Source organism: Ambystoma mexicanum, chromosome 12 (assembly GCF_040938575.1).
Source record: "Ambystoma mexicanum isolate Mex_15411 chromosome 12, UKY_AmexF1_1, whole genome shotgun sequence".
In the NCBI taxonomy this organism is placed as follows: Eukaryota; Metazoa; Chordata; class Amphibia; order Caudata; family Ambystomatidae; genus Ambystoma; species Ambystoma mexicanum.
This window is the reverse complement of record NC_090936.1, coordinates 30,086,920-30,112,513: the sequence shown is the minus strand read 5'-3', so window position 1 is coordinate 30,112,513 and position 25,594 is coordinate 30,086,920. Positions and strand designations below refer to the sequence as shown.

The 25,594-nt window shown below is 48.4% G+C and overlaps 1 protein-coding gene across 1 annotated transcript in view; it reads right to left on the bottom strand.

Moving 5' to 3' along the window:
* The window catches only part of TUBGCP6 (tubulin gamma complex component 6), a 728,796-nt gene that overhangs the window by 573,913 nt on the left and 129,289 nt on the right, over positions 1 to 25,594 (bottom strand). Inside the window, exon 5 of the mRNA XM_069627853.1 lies at positions 19,333 to 19,506. Coding sequence (XP_069483954.1) covers positions 19,333 to 19,506 — 174 coding nt within the window. The remainder of the gene's footprint in view (positions 1 to 19,332; positions 19,507 to 25,594) is intronic.

The window sequence follows — 25,594 nt, the reverse complement described above, 5'->3', positions numbered from 1 at the left end:
TGAGCCAGTCGTCGAGGTAAGGGTATACTGGGATGGATAATCTGCGCAGATGGGCCGCTGCCACTGCCAGTACTTTCGTGAATACCCTTGGTGCAGATGCTATGCCGAAGGGTAGCACTCTGAACTGGTAGTGTTTGCCCTCTATCATAAACCTGGGGTATTTTCTGTGCGCTGGCAACATTAAAATATGAAAGTATGTATCTTTCATGTCCAGTGTTGTCATGTAATCTCCCTGTGATAGCAGTGGGATCACTTCCTGTAAGGTCACCAATACGAAACTTTTGGGGTTTGACAAACTTGTTCGCTGGGCGCAGATCTAATACAGGGTGCATGGTTAGATCCTTTTTGGGTACAAGGAAGTACACTGAATAAATACCTTCCGTTACCTGAGATAGAGGCACGACCTCTATGGCTCCTTTTTCCAGCAGTTGGTCCACTTCTTGGAGAAGGATGGCGAGGTGTTCCGGTGTCATGCGGCGTCCCCTCGGGGGTCTGTATGTTGGGGAACTGTTGAACTCTATACAGTAGCCGCGGGCTACGGTGGAAAGTACCCAGCGGTCTGATGTTATTCCCTCCCATGCTGGAAGAAAGGATGTTAACCGGCCCCCGACCGGCGTTACATGGGAGGGGACGCGAATCTTCACGTCACTTGGTGGTGTTGGTGGCTTGGGAGCCTCTGGGGGTGGAACCCCGGCCTCTCCCTTTGCCACGGCGTTGACCCCTCTGATTGTACTGGCCACTATTACCTTGGTAGTTGCTGGCAGAATACTGTTGTTTTTGGTGTTTTTGTTGCTGGCGTTGTCCACGAAAAAAGCGCTTATTACCAAATCCCCGTCTGTTAGGGGGTTTTGAAATTTGGTCTAAGGTCTTTATTGTGTCGAATTCTTTCTTCGCGTTCTCCAGCGCGTCATCCACTGCTCTCCCAAAGAGGTTGGACTCCTCTATGGGCTTATTAATAAGGGACGCTTGTGTTTCTGCCTTAAATCTGGAATTGCGAAGCCAGACGTGACGCTTCAGCAAAATTCCTTGTACCAAAGTGCGGCCAGCCGTCTCTGCTGCATCGAGGGTATTCTTGACGATGCTTTGGTTGACCAGAGAGCCCTCGTTAACTGTAGCCAGCAAACGAGTCCTTAGGGGTTCGGGAACTTCTTCAATGTCCTGTTTGAGCTTTGCCCATTCAGCATCAGCATAGCTTGCCAATAGGGTATTATTATTGGCAATTCTGGTAGAGAATGCTGCAGAGGTGGTGATTCTCTTGGCTAGGGCATACATCTTCTTCCCCTCTTTATCTGGGGGTGCCTCGCTGGTAGATAGTGGGACTCCTGCCCTTTTCCTGGTGTTGGTCACGACCAGGGAGTCCGGGATTGAGTGACCCTTACTATATAATGGGTCTGATTGAGAGGGAGAGAACAGTTTCTCAATCCTCGGATTGACCCCTCTCACCAATGTAGGAGTGGAAAGAGAAGGGGTAATACGTCTCTTAACTGAGGCGAGGATGGGGATAATTTGGCTAGTGGGGGGTTTTTCCTTGATAATCCTCTCCACAAAATCGGTGTCTGGGGTGACCTCCCCAGTTTCAATTTCAAAATAAGCTGCTGCCTTCTTCAGCAGTGCATTGAAGGTGGGTTGATCATCAACAGGCGAAGGGTTCCTGACTGGTGTAGTTTCAGTAGACCTGATGACTATACTGCTACTGCCTGTGTCTGTCGACCTAGCTCGTGACTGCCAGGGATTTGGGTCGCCCTCGCCTGTGTCCTCCTGGAATCCCTCCTCACCTAGGTTAGTGTCCTCGTGAAAACCTTCCTCTTCTTGTTGGTCTCCAACATAAGTGAACTCATCTTCCTCCTGGAAGAAGGTGTCTTCCTCAGTGAGATTGTAAGAGTATATGTCCTCCTGTATGGGGTTATAAAACTTCTGGTATTTAGCCCTTGGACTCTCCAGGGGTGCCTCCCTTGGTCTCTTGGGTGCCCTGTCTTCTGGGATGGACATGAACCTGTCTAGTTTATCCATACAGGTCTGGAACCTTTCAAAGGTCCACTGAGGTCGGCCAGGACGGTCTGGGAATGAAAAAGGAGTTTCTTCCTCCTGTAGTTGTCTGGTTCTGTCCCATAACGTCGAAGAAAGTGATCCTTCGCCTTCTGAGTAGCCTTCTCGCTGGCTAGGGCCTTCCGTCGGCGTCGGGAACTGGCCTGATCTGTTTGCCGGCGCTTTCGGCGTATCTTTGGCCTTTTGTGCTGTTTTCGGCGTCCCACTCGCCGTACGTCTCTGGCCGTCCTTAGATGCTATGCGGGCGAGGCTTTCGGCGATCATTCTCTCTTCTGAGGGATCGGTCGCCGTCGCGCTATGTAACGTCGAGCCTTTGCTCGTCGAGTCCTTGCTGGCAACGTGAGCGCTCTTTGTTAGGCAGAAACCTGTGCAGTTCCCTTAGGGAACACTGCAAAAGATTTAAGACTACAGGTATAGCAGTAAACCCACTTGGTAGCAGTCCGCACCACCCAGATTTACCTGGTAGCTGTGGCTGAGCAGTCAGACTTCCCTCAAGAAGAGTTAGGCAGTATGTAAAGTATACACAATAGGTATTCAAATACAATAGCACAAGCAAACACTGACCAGAGCTTGGTTTCAAAAGTATATAGTTATTTATTTATTACATACATAAGTTGAAATCACTCTAGCAAAATATAGTAAAAACACTTCAAACACAGTTATAATGAAAGCAGTTTCAACCCTTACTCCTATCTAGACAACTCTAAGTTAACACCACATAATTAAAACAGAGGTGAGCGCTTAACGTTAGATGACACTCTAGTAGGTTCAAGAAAGGGATAAAAAGAAACAGAAATGGGTTAAACACACCACTCTAAGGTCTAGAACACTTGCAATAGGCTCAACGAAGCACAAAGTCACAGGTGAGCAAAAGTCACTAGGCAGGGCCCACTCTTAGAGTAGCCGGAGCGAAAATGTGCCCAAGATCACACTGTTATTAGGGATTCAAAGTCTTGCAAAGAGTTAGAAAGAGTTTAGAGTGGCTTAGAAAGTTTAGCCAGGGTGTCCCAGGCACTCCCAGGGTCGAAAGCCGGGGGCTAAATCTACCCCGTACAGTCGGTGGCAAGGGGAGCCAGGCGGAACACGGTACCTTAAGCGGAAAGGATCCTCCAGCGGTGGCAGTTGTTCCAGGCAGTGGCAGCAAGGCTCGACGTCGGTCAGGGGAGAAGAAGTTCTCGCTGAAGAGCAGAAGAAGAAGGTCGTTGCACTGCCCGGGAAGAAACCAGCCGCAGAGTCCTCCGGTTAAAGGGTTGTACCGGCTTTCGCGGTTAGGGGTAAAAGTGTGGTATTCCGGTTGCCGGGGTGCTTGGCACGGGCAAGGCGGCCACGAGATACCTCGAGAAGCGAAAAGAAGGTGAAAACTGGTTGTCCCCACCAGTCAAGGGAAGGAGCCACTCCGTTAAGAGTTCTCCTCGGTCGTCGGGAAAAGTGGTGAGACGGTTCAGCAGGGCTCCACCGGGTGGTGTCGTCGAAGCAGGTCGGCTCAGCTCTTCCCTCGTCGGATTCTTGGTCCTGTGGCGACTTCTGAAGTTCCAGTCCCCAAAGCCCTGCTTTTATGCAGCAAACCCCCATTCACCCAGCCTAGCTGTCACTCAAACATGCTAAGTGGTGAGCCGGCCGGCTCACCACTTGGGCCAATCAGGACGGAGTGCGACTTGAGTTACCAAGGTAACTCAGTCCAGGGTGCCTAAATCCCCCTCCACCCCTCCTAAGTACCCCAGACAGAGTGGCACCACTTTGGAGGGCTTCTGTGGAGAAGCCCGCCAAAAGTGGAACAAAGGGCTCCACTTTGGGTCAGAGTTACAGAGGTGAACGCCAACGCCATTTTTGAATCAAGTTTTGGCAAAAAGTCCCAACCGGAGTTATAATAATAAATATATAAACCGGCGGTATGTTTAAGGCTACCGTAAATAAATAATTAAATGTGTTAGCCTAAAACAATGGGAAATCCCATAGGGAAATATTCGCGGTCGAATATAAAAAGTAGTTTCCACTGCCACCAGCCAAAACTCGATCAGGGGGGACGGAGACGTGCCCCCTCGACTAACAGACCCTGGGGCAATCGAATTGCCCCAGCCAGTACGTCCACAATAGGATGGTTTGTACTGGTTCTGTTCAGGATTCAAGACTAGCAAAGTCTTTGGTGACTTTACATGCCCTGGGAGACAGTAGTCAGTCCCAGGGTATGGAGTCTATGTTGGGGAGTCCCTAGGACACCCCTGGGTCACGGCACAGAGGGTGCTGTGTAACCCACATCACAAAAATACATGAGGCCCTATGGAGTAAAAGACCCCATAGCCCATTCAACACAAGGTTTAACCAAGAAAACACACTTCAACATGTCCAAGAGTGAGGGTAAAAGAGTCTCACTCTTGGCAGGAGAAAAAAAGAAACCCCAGAAATCCAGCAAAGCTGCTGGGGGACTCACTAGGTAGGGAAATTCAGCCTAAACAGAGAATTCTCCCTAACACTCGCCCCCCCCAGACTAAGGGACAGGAGGATTTAATCCACTCCTGGATGAACCTCATACCTCTAGTCGATGATATACATCCTAGAGAGTCCATCAGCATTTTGTTGGTGACACCCTGACCTGTGCTCAATGGTGAAATCAAACCCTTGCAGGCAGATTGACCATCTCAATAGTTTTGGATTTTCCCCTTTCATTTGCATTAACCATCTCAAGGGTTGGTGGTCAGTCTGAATAACAAAAGTAGAACCATACAAGTATGGCCTAAACTTCTTCAGTGCCCACACAATAGCAAAGCATTCTCTTTCGATAGTTGCCCACCTTGTCTCAGGATCCTTCAGTTTCCTACTGATGAAGCAAATGGGGTGCTCCCTACCCTTCTCATCCAGTTGGCTTAGAACTGCACCTATACCTACATTGGAAGCATCAGTTTGTACAATGAAAGGTTGGTGGTAGTCAGGGGCTCTCAATACTGGAGCTTGGCAAAGAGCTCTCTTCAGTTTTTCAAAGGCCTGATTGCACTCTTCATTCCATTTTACCTTTTTAGGGAATTTAGGAGAGGAGATTACATTCAGCGGAGAAGCTATGGTCCCATAGTTCTCAATGAAATTCCTGTAATATCCAGTGAGGCCTAGAAAAGCTCTCACTTGGGTTTGAGTAGTTGGTGTTGTCCAATTTTGCACAGCTTCAATCTTGCTGGGCAAAGGCCTTATTTCTCCACCTCCTACCCCATGTCCAAGGTAGACCACTTTACTTTGACCAATCTGGCACTTACTGGCTTTGATTGTCAAATGGGCCTGTTCCAGAGCCTGCAACACATGTCCTAGGTGGTTCACATGTTCTTCCCAGGAGTGGCTGAAGACTGCAATGTCATCCAAGTATGCCATGCAGAAATCTTCCATCCCAGCCAGAACTTGGTTCACCATCCTTTGGAATGTGGCAGGTGCATTTTTTAGTCCAAAAGGCATGACCTTAAACTGGTACAAGCCAACTGGGGTTGAAAATGCAGTTTTCTCCTTGGCATGGTCTGTCAGGGCTATTTGCCAATAGCCTGACGTCAGGTCAAATGTGCTGAGGTACTTGGCTGCACCAAGTTTATCCACCAACTCATCTGTCCTGGGCAAAGGGTGGGCATCAGTCTTGGTGACTGCATTTAGAGCTCTATAGTCCACACAGAATCTCAAGTCTTTGGATCCTGCCTTTGGTACTAACACAACTGGGCTAGACCATGGACTGGTAGAGGGCTCTATTACCCCGAGATCAAGCATCTTCTTGACCTCTCCTTTGATGTGGGTTCTGATATGTTCTGACATTCTGTACCCTCTGCTTTTGACTGGCAGACAGTCACCAGTGAGTATCTCATGCTGGCCCCAAGGGGTCAAGCCTGGTGACAGTGAGAACAGGGAGGCAAACTGATTTAACATAGATTTGCACTCCTCTTGTTGCTCAGGTGTCAGGTCTGAAGAGAGATTAACTCCTTCGACTTTTTCATCTAAAGGCACCCCTCTGAGGAGATCAGGGAGAGATTCACTCTCTTCCTCCTCTGCAGCTGAAGCTAGGAGCAAGGCTCCTACGTCAGGTCTGGAGATGTATGCTTTTAGTCTGTTGGTGTGGAAGACTCTAGGAGCTTCCCTGGGTCTGCCCAGATCCACCAGATAGTTGACCTCTCCAAGTTTTCCCACAATCTTGAAGGGTCCCATCCATTTGTCTTGCAAGGCCCTCTGCCTTGTTGGGAGCATAACTAGAACTAGCTGGTCTTGAGTAAACTCAACCATGTTAGCCTTCTGGTCATGCCAATGTTTGACCAGAGCTTGACCAGCTTTCAAGTTGTCACTTGCTTCTGCCATCATGTGTGACATTCTCCTCCGGAGACCTATCACATAGTCAGTCACTCTGACTGGCTTGAGGGGAGGAGCACCTTCCAACCCCTCCTTAATCAGGGCCAAGGGACCTCTGACCGGATGGCAATAGAGAAGCTCAAAGGGAGAATAACCTACTCCCTCCTGAGGGACTTCTCTATAAGCAAAGAGCAGGCATGGCAGTAGAAGGTCCCATTTTTTCTTAAGGGGTTCCTCTAAAGCACCTATCATGCTCTTCATGGTTCTGTTAAACCTTTCAACCAACCCGTTTGTCTGAGGGTGGTATGCGGTTGAGAACTTGTAGGTAACTCCACAGGTTTTCCACATGGCTTTCATGTAGTGGGACATAAAGTTTGACCCCCTGTCAGAGATTACCTCCTTAGGAAACCCAACCCTGGTGAAAATACCAAGGAGGGCCTTAGCCACAGCCGGAGCTGTAACAGTCCTCATGGGAATTGCCTCAGGGTACCTAGTAGCATGGTCTACTACAACAAGTATAAACCTGTTGCCTGAGGAGGTTGGAGGATCAAGGGGACCAACAATGTCAATCCCTACCCTCTCAAATGGGACTCCCACAACTGGGAGAGGCACTAAAGCTGCCACATTCTTGGAACCAACCTTACCAGAAGTCTGGCAGGTATGGCAGCTCTTACAATATCTATCTACTTCAGCCCCCATCTTTGGCCAATAAAAGTAGAGTGAGAGCCTTTCCTTGGTCTTTTTGAAACTCAAGTGACCAGCCAAAGGTATCTCATGGGCTAGTTGTAAGAACTGTTGTCTGTTCTCTTGTGGGACTACAAGGCGTTTGTAGTCTCCAGGTTCAGACTCAGTGGGTTCACTGTAGAAGAGGCCATCTTCCCAGTGCAACCTATACTTCCCAGGCTCTTGCCCATCAGCTTGAGAAGCTGCCTGGTGGCGGAGACCTTCCAGAGTTGGACATTCTCTTTGCCCCTTACGAAAAGCTGCCCTGCTAGGCCCACCTTCTGCCAGTAAAGACTGCAGCTCAGGATGGTCCTCAGGGTCCAAATCTCCAATAAGGTTGGGGCCTCCTTCTAGCTCTTCCTCAGAGTCTAGCTCAACCACACAGGGTTGTACCTCCCTCTCAGCCTCAGCTGGAGGTGGAGTTACAGGTGTAACTTTGGACAACCTAGGGGAAGTCCTTGTTGGAAGCACTGGAGTGCTTGCTGCTGGCTTTTTCCTAGGAGTCTTGGGTTGCCCCTTTGCTCCTGATCTGGTAGTTACTGCAGTAAGTTGCTCCAGTGGGAGAGGAGTGATTTCTGTCATCATCTCCTGAGATAACCCTTGCAGGGTTTTCTCTCTTGCAGGTTTGGTGAGCTCCTGTAACCTTTTGCTAGGGGGTCTGGGGGTATGAGATACAACTCCAAGAGCTTTGAGGTCATTACCCAACAGAACCCTACCTGGCACTTCACATTGTACACTGACAGGTATTTTTACAGCCATATCATTACATTGGATGAGAACTGGTAACTGGGGACACATCTGCACAGGCCCTCCAGCTAACTTGGTGAGGCATTTGGGTGCCTTAGCAACATCCTCTGCCTTGAAAAATGATTCATCCATCACAGTTATGCTGGCCCCAGTGTCCCTGATGGCAGGAGTCTCCTGGCCATTCACTTGGACACTGTCCTTATAATACTCTTTAGTATTATCTGGGATAGAGTTATATACATCTAAATTCTGTTGTTCCCACAACCCCAGAGAGACTAAAGAAACACTAGCTGAGACTCCAGTGGGTTCATCAGCTAGTAATAGAAAGTTTCCACTTGCCATATGTACTTCCTCTTCTGGAGCGAAGGCTAAGGAGGCAAGCTGGACCCCTGAAGGTTTACCCTTACATCTGGGATCTCCTTTCACATGGTCAGTAGCCTTACAAACAAAGCATGAGCCAAAGGCTCGCTGGAATGGAGGCTTGTTCTGACCTCCTTCTGGTCTGGGACCAGGAGGTACACTAGCCTGATTTGGTTTCCCTTGTGGCTTACCCTTATAGTTTTGTTTGGGGCCCTCTTTGGAATTTGTAGTATTAGAATTCTCTTTGGAGTCCTTTTTTGGCTGTTTCTCCCCATCCTTCTTCTGAGTGACCCCAGAATCCTTGTGAGTGGCCCTGTTGGCAACCCACAAGTCAGCAGCCTTAGCTAGTTTCCGGGAATCTAATTCCCTGGAATCAGCCAAGTGTTGTCTGAGCTCAGGAGAGCAGGCATCATAAATAGTCTCCAACATAAACAAATTCTTCATACCTTCATAAGTGTTCACCTTGTAACCCTTAATCCATCCCTCTAAGTTTTTCAAACATTCACTCACCCAGGTAGCCCAAGGGGTACCATCATGCTTTTTGAGGCTCCTAAACCTCTTAAGATACTGGGAAGGGGTCTTCCCAAACCTAGCTATCAAAGCTAGTTTCACACATTCATAGTCCTTCCTATCCTCCTCCCCCATCTCCATTACCACATCAGTTGCAACAGGGGGAAGCCTAGAGAACAACCAGGTGAGTAAGTCATTTCCTGTGATGTTCTGGAGCCCATGATTATATTCAAACAGAGACAACCAATCCAACACATCCAACTTAGGCTCATACATACCAATCAATTCTTTAGGCATCCGGGGTCTTTTAGGACTGGAACTTCTAGAGGAGCCAGAGAGAGAAACATTCTCAACAGATAATTTCTTCATTTCTAAGTCATACTTGAGCTCCATTTCCCTTAGCCTTAGTTCTTTGTCAGTTTGAGCATTAAGTTTCTTATACTCCAATTCTAGTTTCATTTTCTCCAGTTCAAAGTACTGAGGACTAAATGTGGGACCTGGTAAAGGTCCAGTAGGTACAGCAGGTAGAGCAGGCAGAGGCCTAGGGGGGACAGTCACAACAGCCTCACCCTCCTCTTCTGACTCTTCCTCAGAATCATCAACATTTTGCTCCATGTTAACTTCAATACTGTCATCTACAGTTGCTGGAGTGGTAGGTTCCTCTGAACCATCACCCAGACTTTGGTTAGCTAACAATCTTTCAATCAGCTCCATTTTCATGCCCTTAGTCAGGAGATCCTTATGTTTACAGAGCACTCTTAAACAATCAGCAGTTTTGGCTGCAAGGGACTCTTGACTATAGCTTTCTATAACTGACATGTTAGAGGTTTACTTTTACAGTGCTAAGCTTTGTGGTTAGTTGCACTAAGGTATTCAAAGCACAATAAAATGTATACTCAATACAAATCCCACCGCTGTACACCAGTGTTAGGCAGAAACCTGTGCAGTTCCCTTAGGGAACACTGCAAAAGATTTAAGACTACAGGTATAGCAGTAAACCCACTTGGTAGCAGTCCGCACCACCCAGATTTACCTGGTAGCTGTGGCTGAGCAGTCAGACTTCCCTCAAGAAGAGTTAGGCAGTATGTAAAGTATACACAATAGGTACTCAAATACAATAGCACAAGCAAACACTGACCAGAGCTTGGTTTCAAAAGTATATAGTTATTTATTTATTACATACATAAGTTGAAATCACTCTAGCAAAATATAGTAAAAACACTTCAAAAACAGTTATAATGAAAGCAGTTTCAACCCTTACTCCTATCTAGACAACTCTAAGTTAACACCACATAATTAAAACAGAGGTGAGCGCTTAACGTTAGATGACACTCTAGTAGGTTCAAGAAAGGGATAAAAAGAAACAGAAATGGGTTAAACACACCACTCTAAGGTCTAGAACACTTGCAATAGGCTCAACGAAGCACAAAGTCACAGGTGAGCAAAAGTCACTAGGCAGGGCCCACTCTTAGAGTAGCCGGAGCGAAAATGTGCCCAAGATCACACTGTTATTAGGGATTCAAAGTCTTGCAAAGAGTTAGAAAGAGTTTAGAGTGGCTTAGAAAGTTTAGCCAGGGTGTCCCAGGCACTCCCAGGGTCGAAAGCCGGGGGCTAAATCTACCCCGTACAGTCGGTGGCAAGGGGAGCCAGGCGGAACACAGTACCTTAAGCGGAAAGGATCCTCCAGCGGTGGCAGTTGTTCCAGGCAGTGGCAGCAAGGCTCGACGTCGGTCAGGGGAGAAGAAGTTCTCGCTGAAGAGCAGAAGAAGAAGGTCGTTGCACTGCCCGGGAAGAAACCAGCCGCGGAGTCCTCCGGTTAAAGGGTTGTACCGGCTTTCGCGGTTAGGGGTAAAAGTGTGGTATTCCGGTTGCCGGGGTGCTTGGCACGGGCAAGGCGGCCACGAGATACCTCGAGAAGCGAAAAGAAGGTGAAAACTGGTTGTCCCCACCAGTCAAGGGAAGGAGCCACTCCGTTAAGAGTTCTCCTCGGTCGTCGGGAAAAGTGGTGAGACGGTTCAGCAGGGCTCCACCGGGTGGTGTCGTCGAAGCAGGTCGGCTCAGCTCTTCCCTCGTCGGATTCTTGGTCCTGTGGCGACTTCTGAAGTTCCAGTCCCCAAAGCCCTGCTTTTATGCAGCAAACCCCCATTCACCCAGCCTAGCTGTCACTCAAACATGCTAAGTGGTGAGCCGGCCGGCTCACCACTTGGGCCAATCAGGACGGAGTGCGACTTGAGTTACCAAGGTAACTCAGTCCAGGGTGCCTAAATCCCCCTCCACCCCTCCTAAGTACCCCAGACAGAGTGGCACCACTTTGGAGGGCTTCTGTGGAGAAGCCTGCCAAAAGTGGAACAAAGGGCTCCACTTTGGGTCAGAGTTACAGAGGCGAACGCCAACGCCATTTTTGAATCAAGTTTTGGCAAAAAGTCCCAACCGGAGTTATAATAATAAATATATAAACCGGCGGTATGTTTAAGGCTACCGTAAATAAATAATTAAATGTGTTAGCCTAAAACAATGGGAAATCCCATAGGGAAATATTCGCGGTCGAATATAAAAAGTAGTTTCCACTGCCACCAGCCAAAACTCGATCAGGGGGGACGGAGACGTGCCCCCTCGACTAACAGACCCCGGGGCAATCGAATTGCCCCAGCCAGTACGTCCACAATAGGATGGTTTGTACTGGTTCTGTTCAGGATTCAAGACTAGCAAAGTCTTTGGTGACTTTACATGCCCTGGGAGACAGTAGTCAGTCCCAGGGTATGGAGTCTATATTGGGGAGTCCCTAGGACACCCCTGGGTCACGGCACAGAGGGTGCTGTGTAACCCACATCACAAAAATACATGAGGCCCTATGGAGTAAAAGACCCCATAGCCCATTCAACACAAGGTTTAACCAAGAAAACACACTTCAACATGTCCAAGAGTGAGGGTAAAAGAGTCTCACTCTTGGCAGGAGAAAAAAAGAAACCCCAGAAATCCAGCAAAGCTGCTGGGGGACTCACTAGGTAGGGAAATTCAGCCTAAACAGAGAATTCTCCCTAACACTCTTACGATGCGCGTCGCCGGAGGTTTAGGTGTTAGCGCCCTTATTTTTAGAATGCCCAGTTGCCTGTCGCGGAGGCGGTGGCGGGGAGGGCTGACGACCCTTACGGTCGGCGGAAGACGCCGGTGGGCCCGGCATCCCCGTTGGCGCTATGGCTGCCTTCGTCTTTGACGAATGCGTGCCGGGGGGTATGTGCTTTGGTGTTTTTCCGTGTGCGTCCTTGTCGCCGGGGTGTTCATCCCCATAAGATGGGCGTGAGCCGGGCTTGTCGGGGCTGGGGACGGACGACGAGGAGCGTGAACGCTCCTTTGAGAAGTCTACAGCCCCCGTTACGGGGGCCGTGTAGTCACTGTCCTCGTCACACTCGGCGGCGGCGGCAGCGGGCTAGGAGTCAGGCCTAGACATGGCGTAGGCCGCCCACCTTTTGACCCTGCAGTCTTTTAGAGTTTTGGGCTTTAGTAATTTACAGGCCGCACAGCCGTCGTCCTGGTGATCAAGGGGTAAGCAACGGTTGCACCGTTTGTGCTTATCCTTCCAGGTATATTTACCCTTGCAAAGCGGGCAAAACCTAAATGGCGTCCTCTCCATAGCTGAGGGCAAGAAGTGTGACTACGACCTCGAAAGAGAGGGAGGGGAAAGAGAAAGGCATTCTTAAAGAGAAGAAAGAAAGACCACAAAACCCCACTCTCCTTACTGTGTATAGCCGGCAAGGCCACTTGTTCGCAGCGCCGAAGGATCCCCTCCGCTCGTCCTTCCGTCGAAGATCTTGCTCGGCGGAGAAACAGCTCTGCGTCGAGGGAGGGATCTACGTTATTGATATTAATGACAAACGACCAAAGGTCGAAGAAACTATTTTGCAATGTCTCTCTAGGAGCTCCGCATAAAGGCGACCAGTAGCTGGGCGGAAAAAAACAATCTGAGGGACCTCGACGCGTGAGGGATTGTGGGTACAACGCACGTCACTATAGGGATAGTGTTACAGACACGCCTTGTCGACGTCCCCTTTTCGACTACGAAAAACAAAATGCAATACTCCGCAGTGACCACTGGATGTCGGACCTATGCACAGCATGTGATTCTAAGCAGATTAACAAACATCAGAAATATGATATAGGATACATTACTCACCGTAATCGTATTTCTGATGCTTGTATCTGCTTAGATTCACATGCTGTGCATAGGCCAACATCTAGTGGAAGCTGCGGATTATTAAAGTTTGTTTTTTGAAACTCGAAAAAAGGGCGTCGACACAGGGCGTGCCAGTAATACTATCCCTAGTATGACGTCCTCTGTACCCATGATCCCTCACGCGTCTAGGACCCTCAGGTTGTATTTCTTCTGACATAAGGTAGCATGAGGAGTAGCGTGAGTACAGACAATCCAAGCAGATAGATAGAAAGGTAAGACTACAAGCATCCATGCGCCTTCTCTCAGAGGGGAGGAAGGGTGGGTCGCATGTGAATCTAAGCAGATACAAGCATCAGAAACACGATTACGGTGAGTAATGTATCCCTTCTGAGGCTTGTGGAATCTGCTTAGATCACATGCTGCGCATAGTTTAGCCAGCAGTACCTGAAGAAGGAGGTGGGATGTGAGAAGGGTCATAAGCAAAGAAATGTCTTAGAACCGCTTGTCCCACTTGTGTATCTGTCTTGGAATGAGTGTCAATGCAGTAGTGCTGAGTAAAAGTGTGAATAGAGCTCCAGGTAGCAGCTTTGCAAATGGTGTCAAGGGGTACATTTGCAATGAAAGCCAGAGTGGCCCCAATGCCTCTTGTAGAGTGGGCCCTAGGCGTGAAAGGCAGAGTTTTTTCAGAAAGTGAGTAACACAGCTGGATACAGTTAATAATCCACTTAGAGATGGCGCCTTTAGAGACGCGATCCCTCTCTCTGCCTGGAGCTACGGAGACAAACAGCTGATCTGTTTTCCTTAGTATTCTGGTCTTGTTTACATAGTAGAGGACCGCCCTATGCACATCTAGTGTGTGTAGTTTCACCTCAGCCGAGCTTTGTGGGTCTTGGAAGAAAGCCGGAAGCTCGATGGACTGGTTCACGTGGAATTTTGAAATAAACTTAGGTCAGAACCTAGGGTGTGTGCGTAAAACCAGTTTATCTTTATGGACAGTAAAGAAGGGATCTTGCACTGACAGAGCCTGAATTTCACCGACTCTTCTTATAGATGTAAATGCTACTAAAAAGGCCGTTTTGTAAGTCAGGTGTTTGAGACTGCTTTTGTGCATGGGCTCGAATGGGGGGCCCATGAGCTTAGATAGCACCACGTTAAGGTCCCATCCTGGTGGTGGGTTTGAAATAGGAGGGTGAAGTATTTTTACTCCTTCCATGAAGGCTTTAACTACTGGTACTTTCCACCACAACACCTTGTTATGGGAAGTGGTGTATGCTGACAGGGCTGCCAGGTATACCTTCAGTGAGTTAAAAACCAGTCCTGCATCCAGCAGGTGGAGCATGTGATTTGTTTATTCTGGCACCAGATAACGAATCTCTTCCATTTATCAAAGTAGCAGTGCCTCGTGTTAGGTGTCCTAGATTCCTTTAGGATGTCCATACACCTCTGTGGTCATTTGAGATGTCCAAACTCTATGACTTCAGGAGCCATGCTGCCAGGTTCATTGAGTTGTGTTGAGGATGCACTGTTTGACCTTGGTGCTGGGACAGTAGGTTGTACCAGCCCGGAAGTTTGATGGGTTCACACACCGCCAATCTGCATAAGTGTGGGAACCACGGTTGTCTTGCCCACATGGGAGCAACTAGGATGAGCGACATCGATTCTCTGTTCATCTTGTTGACCACCTTCCTGATTAGAGGAGTTGGTGGAAAAGCATACGCAAACATCCCTGACCAGTTCATCCACAGGGCGTTCCCCTGGGAGTCTGGTTGGGGGAACCTGGATGCAAATCCTGGGCATTGTCTGTTTTCGCTTGTGGCGAATAGGTCTATAGTGGGGAAACCCCACTGAGAGAAGATATCTTCTACGACTTCTCTGTATAGACACCACTCGTGTTCCTCTGGGAGGGGGTCTCTGCTCAGAGCATCCGCTAGGGAATTGAGATCCCCTGGAACATGTTGCGATGACAGGAAGATGTTCCGTCAGAGTGCCCATATCCAGATTTTCTGGGGAAGCTTGGACAGATTTGGCGACCGAGTCCCTCCTTGCTTGTTCAGGTAGAACATGGCTGTAGTGCTGTCCGTCCGGATTTGCACTGACAGATTTAAAAGGTAGGGCTTGAACGCTTGAAGTGCTCTGAATACTGCCAGAGCTCTAACAGGTTGATGTGATTCTTGGCCACTGAGTGCGACCAGAGACCCTGAGCTGTGTGGTGGAGATGGTGAGCTCCCCACCCCGTCAGACATGCATCGGTTGTGACTACCGCCTGTATCTCGGGATCGTAAAAGGGTTTCCCCTTGGACAGATTCTCTCTTGTCCACCAGTGAAGGCTTTGTACAAGTGTTGGCGAAACAACCACTAGATCGTCACACTAACCACTTGCCTGAGACCACTGTTTTACCAACCATTCCTGCATGGGACGCAGGCGCGCGTGGGGGACCAGGTAAATACATGACGCCGTCATGCCCAGCAAACGCATTGCTTTGCGTACCGTTATCTGGCGACTGGACTGATTTTGCGGAATTTGCAGCAGTATATTCCGAATTCTTTCCTCGGAAGGAAAGGTCAACCCCTCTTGAGTGTCTAGGATAGCTCCTAGGAACTGTTTGGATGTGCTTGGCACCAGACTTGACTTTTTCTCGTTTATTGAGAAGCCCAATTCGAAGAGGAGGTTGATTGTCCTTTGAATGTTTGCTCTGCAAATTACTGGGGTCTCCCCGTGATGAGCCAGTCGTCCAGGTAAGGGTACACCGGGATGGCCTCCCTGCGTAGGTGTGCTGCCGCCACCGCCAGTACCTTGGTGAATACCCTTGGAGCCGAAGCTATCCCGAAGGGCAGTACCTTGAACTGGTAGTGCTGACTGTCCACCTTGAAGCGCAAGTACTTTCTGTGCGCTGGGAACATGGAAATATGAAAATAGGCATCTTTCATGTCCAATGTTGCCATATAATACCCCTTTTTCAGGAGGGGGATTACCTCCTGGAGAGTAGTCATGCGAAACTTTTGGGGCTTGACATACTTGTTTGCAGGCCGAAAGTCCAATACTGGGCACATTGTCAAATCTTTTTTTGGCACAAGGAAGTAAGTTGAATAAATACCCTTGTTTACCTGGTGTCCCGGGACGAGTTCTATCGCGTCCTTTGCTAGCAGATTGACGATCTCCTCAAGGAGGATCTTCTGGTGGTCCAAAGAATGTATTTTTTGTCGTGGACGATGGTTTCGGGGACGCTCTGACAGTTCTATGCAGTCCCCTGCGGATACTGTGGACAGCACCCATCTGTCTGATGTGATCCCTTCCCAAGCTTGGGTGAAGTTGGAAATGCGTGCCCCTACTGAGGTTGCGTGAGAAGGGACCCTGAAAGGAGCGTCACTGTTTTGGTGGAGGCGTGCCGCCTCCTCTACTGGGGCTGCCCCTACCTTTCCCACGTCCTCTTTTATTACCCCTGCCGTAACCCTGGGTAGACTGTTGATTATTATTGATCCACAGTGTACGCTGCCCCTGGGAATAGTTAGATCCTCTCTGGGAATTTTGGCCGCGTGGGCGACGAAAATTGCCATTCCCGTTCTGATTAGGGGGTTCATTGGTTAGTTGGCCTAGGGATTTGAGTGTTTCATTCTCGTCCTTGGCATTTTTCTGCACGCCCTCGACTGCCTTACCAAACAACAGATCCGGCTCCACCGGATTATCCAACAATGATGCTTGGGTTTCAGCTTTGAATCCAGACTGCCGTAACCAAGCGTGTCTCTTAATAACAGTTCCTTCTGCTATCAACCTGCCGGCGTTATCCGCGGCATCAAAGGTTGCTTTTAAAATGCAACCAGGCATGGCTCTTCCCTCCGCCGAAACTCTTGCCAACTGGCTCTTTAAGGGTTCTGGGGCGGAGTCTATGAGTGCTGCGACTTCTTCCCACTGATGGCAGTTGTAGCTGGCCAACAGGGTGGTGGAGTTGGCAATCCTTGCCTGGTAGGCGGAAGTGGAGGCTACTTTCCTGCCCAAACCATACAGTTTCTTGCTCTCCTTGTCGGGAGGAGCTTCGGACGATCACAAGGGTGTTCCAGCCCTCTTATGGGTGTTTGTAACAACCAGGGAGTCCGGCTTCAGATGCCCCCTTATATACAGTGGGTCTGATTGGGCTGCCCTGAAAAGTTTCTCAACCCTGGGGTTCACTGCCCTGGTGAGGTTAGGATTTATGAGTGAAGGGTCTATTCTTCTCTGAATAGACTTCAGGATAGGGATGGCCTGAGCAACAGGCCTCCTTTCTCCCACTAACTCCTCGGCGAAGTCCCTCTTCTTTTGAGCACCCTGGGTGTCAATGTGGAAATGTTCAGCTGCTCGAGACAGAACTTCATTCAGGAGAGGTTGGTTGTCGACAGGGGTGTCGGTAACCGGGGGTTCCTTCTCTACCGGGGAAATCTACTCTGTAGGTTTCCGGGTCGTCCTCATCCTCTTCTTGGTCCTCATCATCCCCATAGTAGCCTGTACCAGTTTGTTCTTCCAACATGCCCAAATCTGGATCCTAACAAAAGGATGTCTTCTCCTTGATACTAAGAGTAGGGCTGTACAGAGAAGGGGTCCGAAGACCGTGTTGGTGTTTCAAACCGGGACTTTTTACTTGGAGGTATAGGATCCTTAGAGCCTGAGGGTGCTGACCCGTCGGGAGTATAAGAGAGAAAGTGTTCAGGGTTTTTTGCGTAAAAATCTGCCAATGATGACATCCTTGACATGACCCTGTCTATGTCATCACTAGACCATTCTCTAGAACTGGGAAAGACTCTTTCTGGAAGTTTCTCTGACTTATCCTGACTAGACTTGGAGGTCTGAGAAGGGGTCTTTGTGATAGCAGAAAACTTGGACTTGTCTGTCTGTTTATGAGAAGTGGAGTGTTTAACAGGTGTGGAAGTAGGCAGAGGCTGCTTCCTTTGTTGTTTTTCCCCCTCCCTGTGAGTGGGAGAGTGTTTTCCCTGTTTTTTCGCTCCTTCGGAGCCTTTCGACGCCTGGCGTCGAGGTTCGGGGGTAGTGTCCCTAACCTTCGAGTGTGGAGGTAGGGGCTCGGGAGCCGCCGACACGCGGTCTGCGGGCGCCGACTCCTGGAGTGCGGTCTGAGGATGGAAGTCGGCTTCGTCCTCCGACGATCGAACTTCCGTTACCTTGGGTAGCGAGGCACTCTTGCCAACAGTGGATGATTACCTGGAGAACGGCCAGAGGACGCCGATTCGGATCGTTCTCTATGTGCCTCTTTCCGAGAACTCGACGTGCGCGTCGAGTCCCGGTTGGAATTCATGTGTTTTGTGGAAGTGTTGTGGGAAGTGCTTGTGTCGCCGGGGGTCTTCCCCATAGCCGCCCTGCCGGACGACCTTCCGAGGTCGGGGACTTGCGCTCGGCTGTCTTTCGACGCCATAATGCCCTCGCCGTCCGAAAGCACGGCGTCGCTGCCATCGCTGAAGGCGCCCTCCTCTGTCATGGCCTCTTGACGCCTGGCGTGGTGGGCCCAACGCTTGATCGAACGGTCCTTAAGTGTTTTGGGTTTAAACCTACTACACGCTCTGCAGTTCGCCTCGGGGTGGTCGCTCAGCAAGCAAGGGTACTTGCGGTTGCACTTGGGGCAGAATTGGAAAGGGGTACCCTCCATACGCACCTTGTGGCAGCGGGCTTGTAAGTGTAGGAATATATAAGAATGTACCTATATACCAAAAGAGTGTAGAGTATGTCCACCCCCCACTCTCCCTACCTGCAGGGCTGAGGCCAGCGGCCTTCCAAGGCCCGGGCCGAGGCCAGAGGCCTTCCGAGGCCCAAATCCGTCGTGCAGCTGTCAACGGTCGAATTCTTCTCCGGGCCAGCGTCGAGTGTGGAAGTTCTGTGACTCGACATTGGGGTGGAGAAATGGGTACATTTAACAATATTTAGCAAAAGTATGGCTAAGGCCAGGGAACTCAACGAAATGCTTCCGACCAGTATGGCGGAAAAAAACAATCTGAGGGTCCTAGACACGTGAGGGATCATGGGTACAGTGGACGTCACACTAGGGATAGTATTACTGGCACGCCCTGTGTCGACGCCCTTTTTCGAGTTTCGAAAAACAAACTGTAATACTCCGTAGCTTCCACTGGATGTCGGCCTATGCACAGCATGTGATCTAAGCAGATTCCACAAGCCTCAGAAATATATATATACATATATAGATATATATAGCGCTTTTCAAGCAAGTGGCGGCACACATAATATAGAAAATTTGCAAATCATTCAAGAGAGCACAACCAGAAGGTGTAAATGTTTCAGGCGTTTGAACAAGAATAGATTGTGCAATATGTCTGTGTACAGAGTTGCAATAAAAGCAGAGTAAACTTACTAAGAAACTGATAGAAATTTTAAGCAACATATGAAGTGGGATACAACCTGAATTATTTACTTTAACGAAAGTAGACAATTCTTTCTGGAAGAACGCAAAACACATATTTAAAAGACAGCACCATACCTGAAAGACCAGTCCTTTATTATACGAAGAGTCCAAAACCGGCTGCACTGAGAAATGGCTGAGTCTTGTGTAGTGTGTTCCATACTCTGCAACTTGCGCAAGAAGGTTACTCATGCTCTCTGGGGACGTTCCCGAGATGTATATCCCTTGCTTTGCCACGAAGGCCTGGGCAGACTAGAAAAGCAGAGCATGTAGTCTATTAGTACAGTAGATAGGACAAACCAAAATACAACCATCTACACCTTATCTGTCTTAAACTTCAGTATGGCATGCAAGCGTTCTACTGCTAAGGTGCATCTCAACCGATCCGATACATGAACTACGTGCTGCCCTGTGGTAGTGCCCTGGTAGACTAACTTCTTGTCTTATTTCCTTGAATCTCCATTAAGAACCACCATCCAAATTACATCTATGGGGTATTGAGATATAACCTTCTCAGCTTCGCAATATTACCCTCTACGTTAGCATATGCCCACTCATGATGGAAAATACCAACGTAAAATGGGTTCAGACTACTGATGTCAGATCATCGGGAACACATTGTACGAGCAGCATGCTTATGTGCCTCCAAAAATGCAAAGTGTGATTACTCCTTGACAAATGTCAAGCAAGCTTCACCCTACTCAAGGCAGTTCAGTGGTTGGTGCAAACGATTTAGCAGATTTCAGGATGAGGAAGAAACCTAAGCTGTAGAGCATACATTTATTCACTTATTTTGTATGTTTATAAAAAGCACACTCATACCGAGCATGGCACAGGTGTATCAGAGCGCTGAATATGACAAAACCATATGTATAAACTTAAGTTTAATAAAAGAGAAGTGCATAAAAAACAAAGAAAAAAACATGCCCTAAAAATAGATTCGCGAGGCCAGGCTTCAGAATGTTTTAAAAAATCCAAAATGAAGTGTAATCTAGAGGATTCCAACATACCATGGCTACACTGGAAAAAGACTTCTGAGAGTAGAAGACCGACGAAATCTGGGAATTTCCAGCTTGCAAGTACCCCACAATTCCCATTGAGTACCCATGACTCGGGCAGACAGATGGAAGTCTGTGCATGAACAAGCAAACATGCGGGTAGCAGAGACTGCCTTCATGCCTTCACTGAAGTGCCGGAGCTGCAGCCCTCAGCCAGTCTGGTAACAACAGAAGGGGGTGGGGTGAATGTGTGTGTCTTGAATGCTGTAGACTAGAATCCTGAATCCGAAACATGGCCAGGGTCCTTGTGGTCGCATGCAGAAAAGATGTGACCTAGCAGGTCGGGATGGACTGCCCCTTATGGGGCGGGAGCAAGCCTGATTACCATATGGAAGTATGGTTGGATGTTTTGTGCAGGGTCCCCAGTGGAGGCAGCTTATTTAGGAGGGGAGATAGTGGTATCCTGGGGTTCAGCGGGCAAACAGCCAGCTCACATTTCTAACAGCATCTGGGAGAGCTGCAGTTGCAATGTTAGGCTTCATCCCAGCAGACAACCCTGCATCCCATGCTGAAAGAACAGGGAGACCCCTAGTGGCAGCAGTATGCTCTGCCACTCTCAGCAACACTGAGTAGATCGCTGGGAAGGAACCAGTCGTATTGACACAAAAGGAACTGAGAACACAACTGCAGATGCTCTTCGAAGGGAAGGAGGTACTTAACAGTGACAGGAGACCTGTCAAAATTCCCAGTGTCTAGTTTATGACTTCCAATAGTAAAGTAAGGCTACCTCTATGTAACACGAAAGATGGGGAGGAGTCAGGGGCAAGCGATGAGAGGTCATATGGCAATCCTTTATCAATCCTCTAACCCAGAAAAGTGACCTTAACCCTAGCACGAGGGAAAAATAAGAGCAAAGACAAGAGGGAAGAGTCGCACCAATCTTGACAATATACACCTAAAGCAATACCCTGGAGGAGAGTAAAGAGGTAGTGCAGGGGTTAGTCACTCTGTATTTTGCTATTTAAGAAGCCCTAAAGTTGAAAGATCATGTGAAAAGACGCTGTTAGCATTCTCCAAGGGTGCCACTCCTAAACAGACCACCAAAACCCCCAAAAGGGTTTCTCGATGTAGAAATCCCAGAGCACAAGAAGGAAACAATAAGAAGTGATCCATGCCAACAGAGGTTTTGTATGAATAATGTATTGTGGCACATCCTTGTTACAAATAAAAATACAGCTTCTTCAAGTGGACACCTACGTGTGCCTTCAGTCTTTTATACTAATTCCAATCACAGTGATGTTTATTGGTGCTGGTCTCTAAGCATGGAGAGGATGGTGAGTAAGCTTAATTTATTTCGAGCTGTCACTTTTGGGGGGCAATGGAAGACAGCTGAGCAAACATTATGTTAAAGATCATGTCTGAAAAATCCGATGACAGCGGCGACTCTCCGAAGTGTGAACAAGATACACCAGAGTTGGGCATTGTGGAGAGCCAGAAGGAGTCGAACGACTTAATTCCATGATTTAACAGGTTTTATTTAACTAAAAGGAAAATGCTTACCTTGCCCTATTTCTAAGAGGAACAGTCCATACCTGAAGAAAAATAAATAAATGGTACTTGTCTTTCATCCGAATCCTAATGATAGACTATCCCTGCCACGTAGTAACATAAACAGAACACTGTCTCTAGGTTAGGCTTCTGCCTGGCCCAGCATTGAAACTTTCTCAACAGTTCAAATGGTTTTTCAAGATGCTTTCTCTTGTAACCAGTTCCTTCTCAGGTTTAGGGTGAGGTGTAGGCACTGGCCTCCTCAGATTGTTTCAGTTTTCACAATCCTGCCGGTTTCTTTAGCTTGCATATGAAACAAATGTTCTCATTTACTTCCACCGGATTCACCTGGGGCCCTTCCCCCATTCGCTCTCTCCAATGCTCACACCCTTCTGGACTTCCCCAACTGGTATACAGAGAAGATATGCCGTTGCCTTTCAAATATGCCAGGGCGCTTGTCGCTTTGTGTTTCTCAAGCCCCCTTAACCTTGGAGGTTCTTCCAAGTTACAACCAACAAACTTGTATTGCTTCTCTTCTACTCTGTATGGAGCACTTGCTCCGTTAAGCTTTTCAGGCTTCCTTAAACTTGTCATTTCTTTCATGTTTCAATATTCTTTATTTCCTTTCCCAGCCTCACGCCTGGGCTTTGTTCGTTCAGGATTCTCAGACACCCGTGACCTCAGCACTCAAACAGCTTCACACCAGGGTTTTGCTTGTTCAGGACTTTCAAGCACCCCTGACCAGATATGCTCTTTTGCTTCAAAGTGTTGATGGGTTATTTCCCCGGCTTTATACTGGGTGCTTGTTCAGTCAGGACTCTCGGGCTCCTGTGACCTCCTAGGGTCTCTAAACTCAATATAGAATGCCCGTTCCTCTCGACAGCTGCTGTTCATCCTAAGTGGAGCTTGAGGATTTGATCCTTCCCCACCGGTCTGGTCCCTGCGTCTCTTGCTAGGCCCCCAGCCTACCGCTGCTTCGTTGCAGTTGCGCCACCATAGGAAATCAGGGCTTCCATGGTGCCGCCTCTCTCTCCTATTCTGGCTGCTCGGTCGGATGGGATGACAGCGTTCTAGCGTTCGGACTTGCCTCTGCCCCTCTAGAACATCCCTTCCGCAAAGGTCCGTCTATGCGTCAGACTTGCTCTCCACCCACTATAGGAGATTGTATTCCGCATACAGTCATCCCTGTGTAAGTACTTCCTCATAGCAAAAGGGTGTGTGCTTCTTGTTGACTAGAGTGCTGCAACATAGACAACCACTTCTTTGAGGAAAGGATGCGAAATTAAAGCAGTGTCACTGTTCGGTGGCATGAAGACATTAGTAAAGATAGTCTTCTCTGCCTCCATATAAGCAGACATGGAGCTCGGGTCTGGGAAGTCCTTCCCGGACTGGGAGTCCCTTGTCCCACAAAAGGGAGTCACTTCCATTTAGGTCCTGCTTGCCCAAACACCTAAGGAGAGTTTTGCAGAGCAGGCTCCCCTCTCCAGCCTCACATGGGATGGCTCCCCTGTGGGGAAAAGGAGCACAATTAACAGATTCATCACAGCATGCAACCGTCCAAATGTTTTTGCCTACAATTCCCATCAGCCTTACCCAGCAAATTCAATGGGGAGGTCCAATAGGAGCTATAGGCAAAACCATCTTGTGGGCTAAATTTTATCAAGCAAAGAACTATACAATATGGTAGGAAACAAAATGGTGAGCAGCAAGAACCCCAAGATACTTGAGGTAATTCACCAACTCATTAAAATAGGACCAGTTAGAAAGACCTTTTTATCTAGGTATAAATTCTGCTATTCTGAAGTGCCACCCACTTATTCACGGTTTATCTTGTGGCCTTCAATTTCCGTAAGCACATTTCCTGCTGTCATATAGTACTAGTGTACAGAGGAGTCTTGAAGAAGACGAATCATCATCATCCATTCGGGATTAATGAGTGGGGAGTGTTCATCCATGTTGCAGTCTTACTGGTTATAGTTCAGAAAAAGGTATCACAGATGGCCTAAAGAACACTCCCAGAGATGGTTCAAGGACTTTCATTGAATTATGTTGGTGGCAAGGGTTGTCCCACACTCTTGCCTAGTTGTAGCATTTTCCCTCCTAACCCCAGACCTTTTTATTCCCAGGGTTAGTATATAAAGGGTACTGATCCCTACTATCCATTGTCTAGCTTTCTATTGAGGTCCTAAAGAAAATGTCCTTATCTATCCAAGCTCCTTCCGGGACCTAATAAGCTGGGCCTATGCTAAAAATGATGTCTCCTCCCACATTTCTCCTCCTTCCAACTCCTCCCTTCCATCTCTCTTAGCACTTCTTCCAGATGTTTCTCCAGTGCCTCAATCTCTCCTTCTACCTTCTGCCTCCACCCTCTGTTGTTACTTCCTCTCTCTACACTACTACTCCCTCTCTCCACCCTACCCCTCCACCCTTCCCTACCTTCTACTCAGTCACCCTCCTTTTACTCTCCCAAGCACTTAGCACTCACTCTTCTACACTGTTTCGAACACTGTCACTTACCTAGCTTACAACACATTCACTAGTTTATTTTATTTATTTATTTTGTATGTATTGGATATGTGTAAGGCGCCTATGCAACACAGTACCCACTTGCTCCCACCAACAAATACCTCACCTTTTTTTTCAAATGCCTCCACAATCAAGCCCATTGTCCTTTCTCCTGCTGGTCTCATGGTCTGCCACCTTTGCCTCCAATGATCCCACCCGAACAGCCCACAACTTTCTGTTTCCTACCCCCCCTTCTTTACCTCCCTCTCATTTGGACTGTTGGACATAACCAATCTAACCCTGTCTTCCCTGCCTGGGCGGCGTTAAAACAGTCTATGGTTACAAAAAGTGGGATCCGCCCTGCCACTTTTTCTGCGCAGGGCCGCTGTGCTGTATCAATGGCGACCTGCATGGCAGTGTGTCCCAGTTCTTGTTAGTGGGCTGTGCTGCAGTGAAATCCAGAGCAAATAAGTGATAGTCCTAGGTTAAAGTGCAAAAGCTGCTCCGTGGCAAGTCTGGGCTATATCGCCTGTGTTAATGCTGGCCCTGCTGTTAGAACGCTGTGTGTGCTGGTTTTTTAAGCAGTGCACCGGGACCTTGTGGCTTCATAGGCTCTCAATCAGATGGTTCTCCTCCCCGCTCTCTTCATGTTGTTCTCTGCCACTGGGTGACTGGAATCCTTCGGCATGAGGCGCTGGTGGGCCACTATCATGCGGGTAGGTCTGCCCAGACTTTGGTTGGGTTACAAGAAAGAGAATACAAATGGCTAGCATGCTTGTCAATACACACGGGGTGATCCAAAGTGGTACTTACAAGAATCATACAGGGACTTGGGCAAGGCATAAGAACTGGGACCCTTCCAAATGCCACCTTTAACCTCTTGGGTAGGAATGGGTCTGGTTTCCACCCTGGTAGGCCTACCACCCCAGGCTCAGAGGGGTCCCTATGCCAGGCTTGACAAGGTTAGAATGCTGACCTTGTCACAAAGGTAATACAGGCGTGTTGAACATAATGCTAAGGATAGACGCTGCATACACATACACAAGTTGCTTCTACCCTGCAATTTCAGTTTCTCATCTTGGTGATGCCCTGTTGACATATTTGGTTTGTGCCAATCTTTACAAAATGGAACTATCTCAGGACACTTTGTCCCAATCGGGTGTGGGCATAGCACGTAAGGGATGTTGCAATACTCAATTAAATTCCAATATAGAGGTGTACACATGGAGTCTGTGCCATTTACCTGTCTGCCAACTGAATCAAGTCTTGAATCGGGGCACCTCATCCAA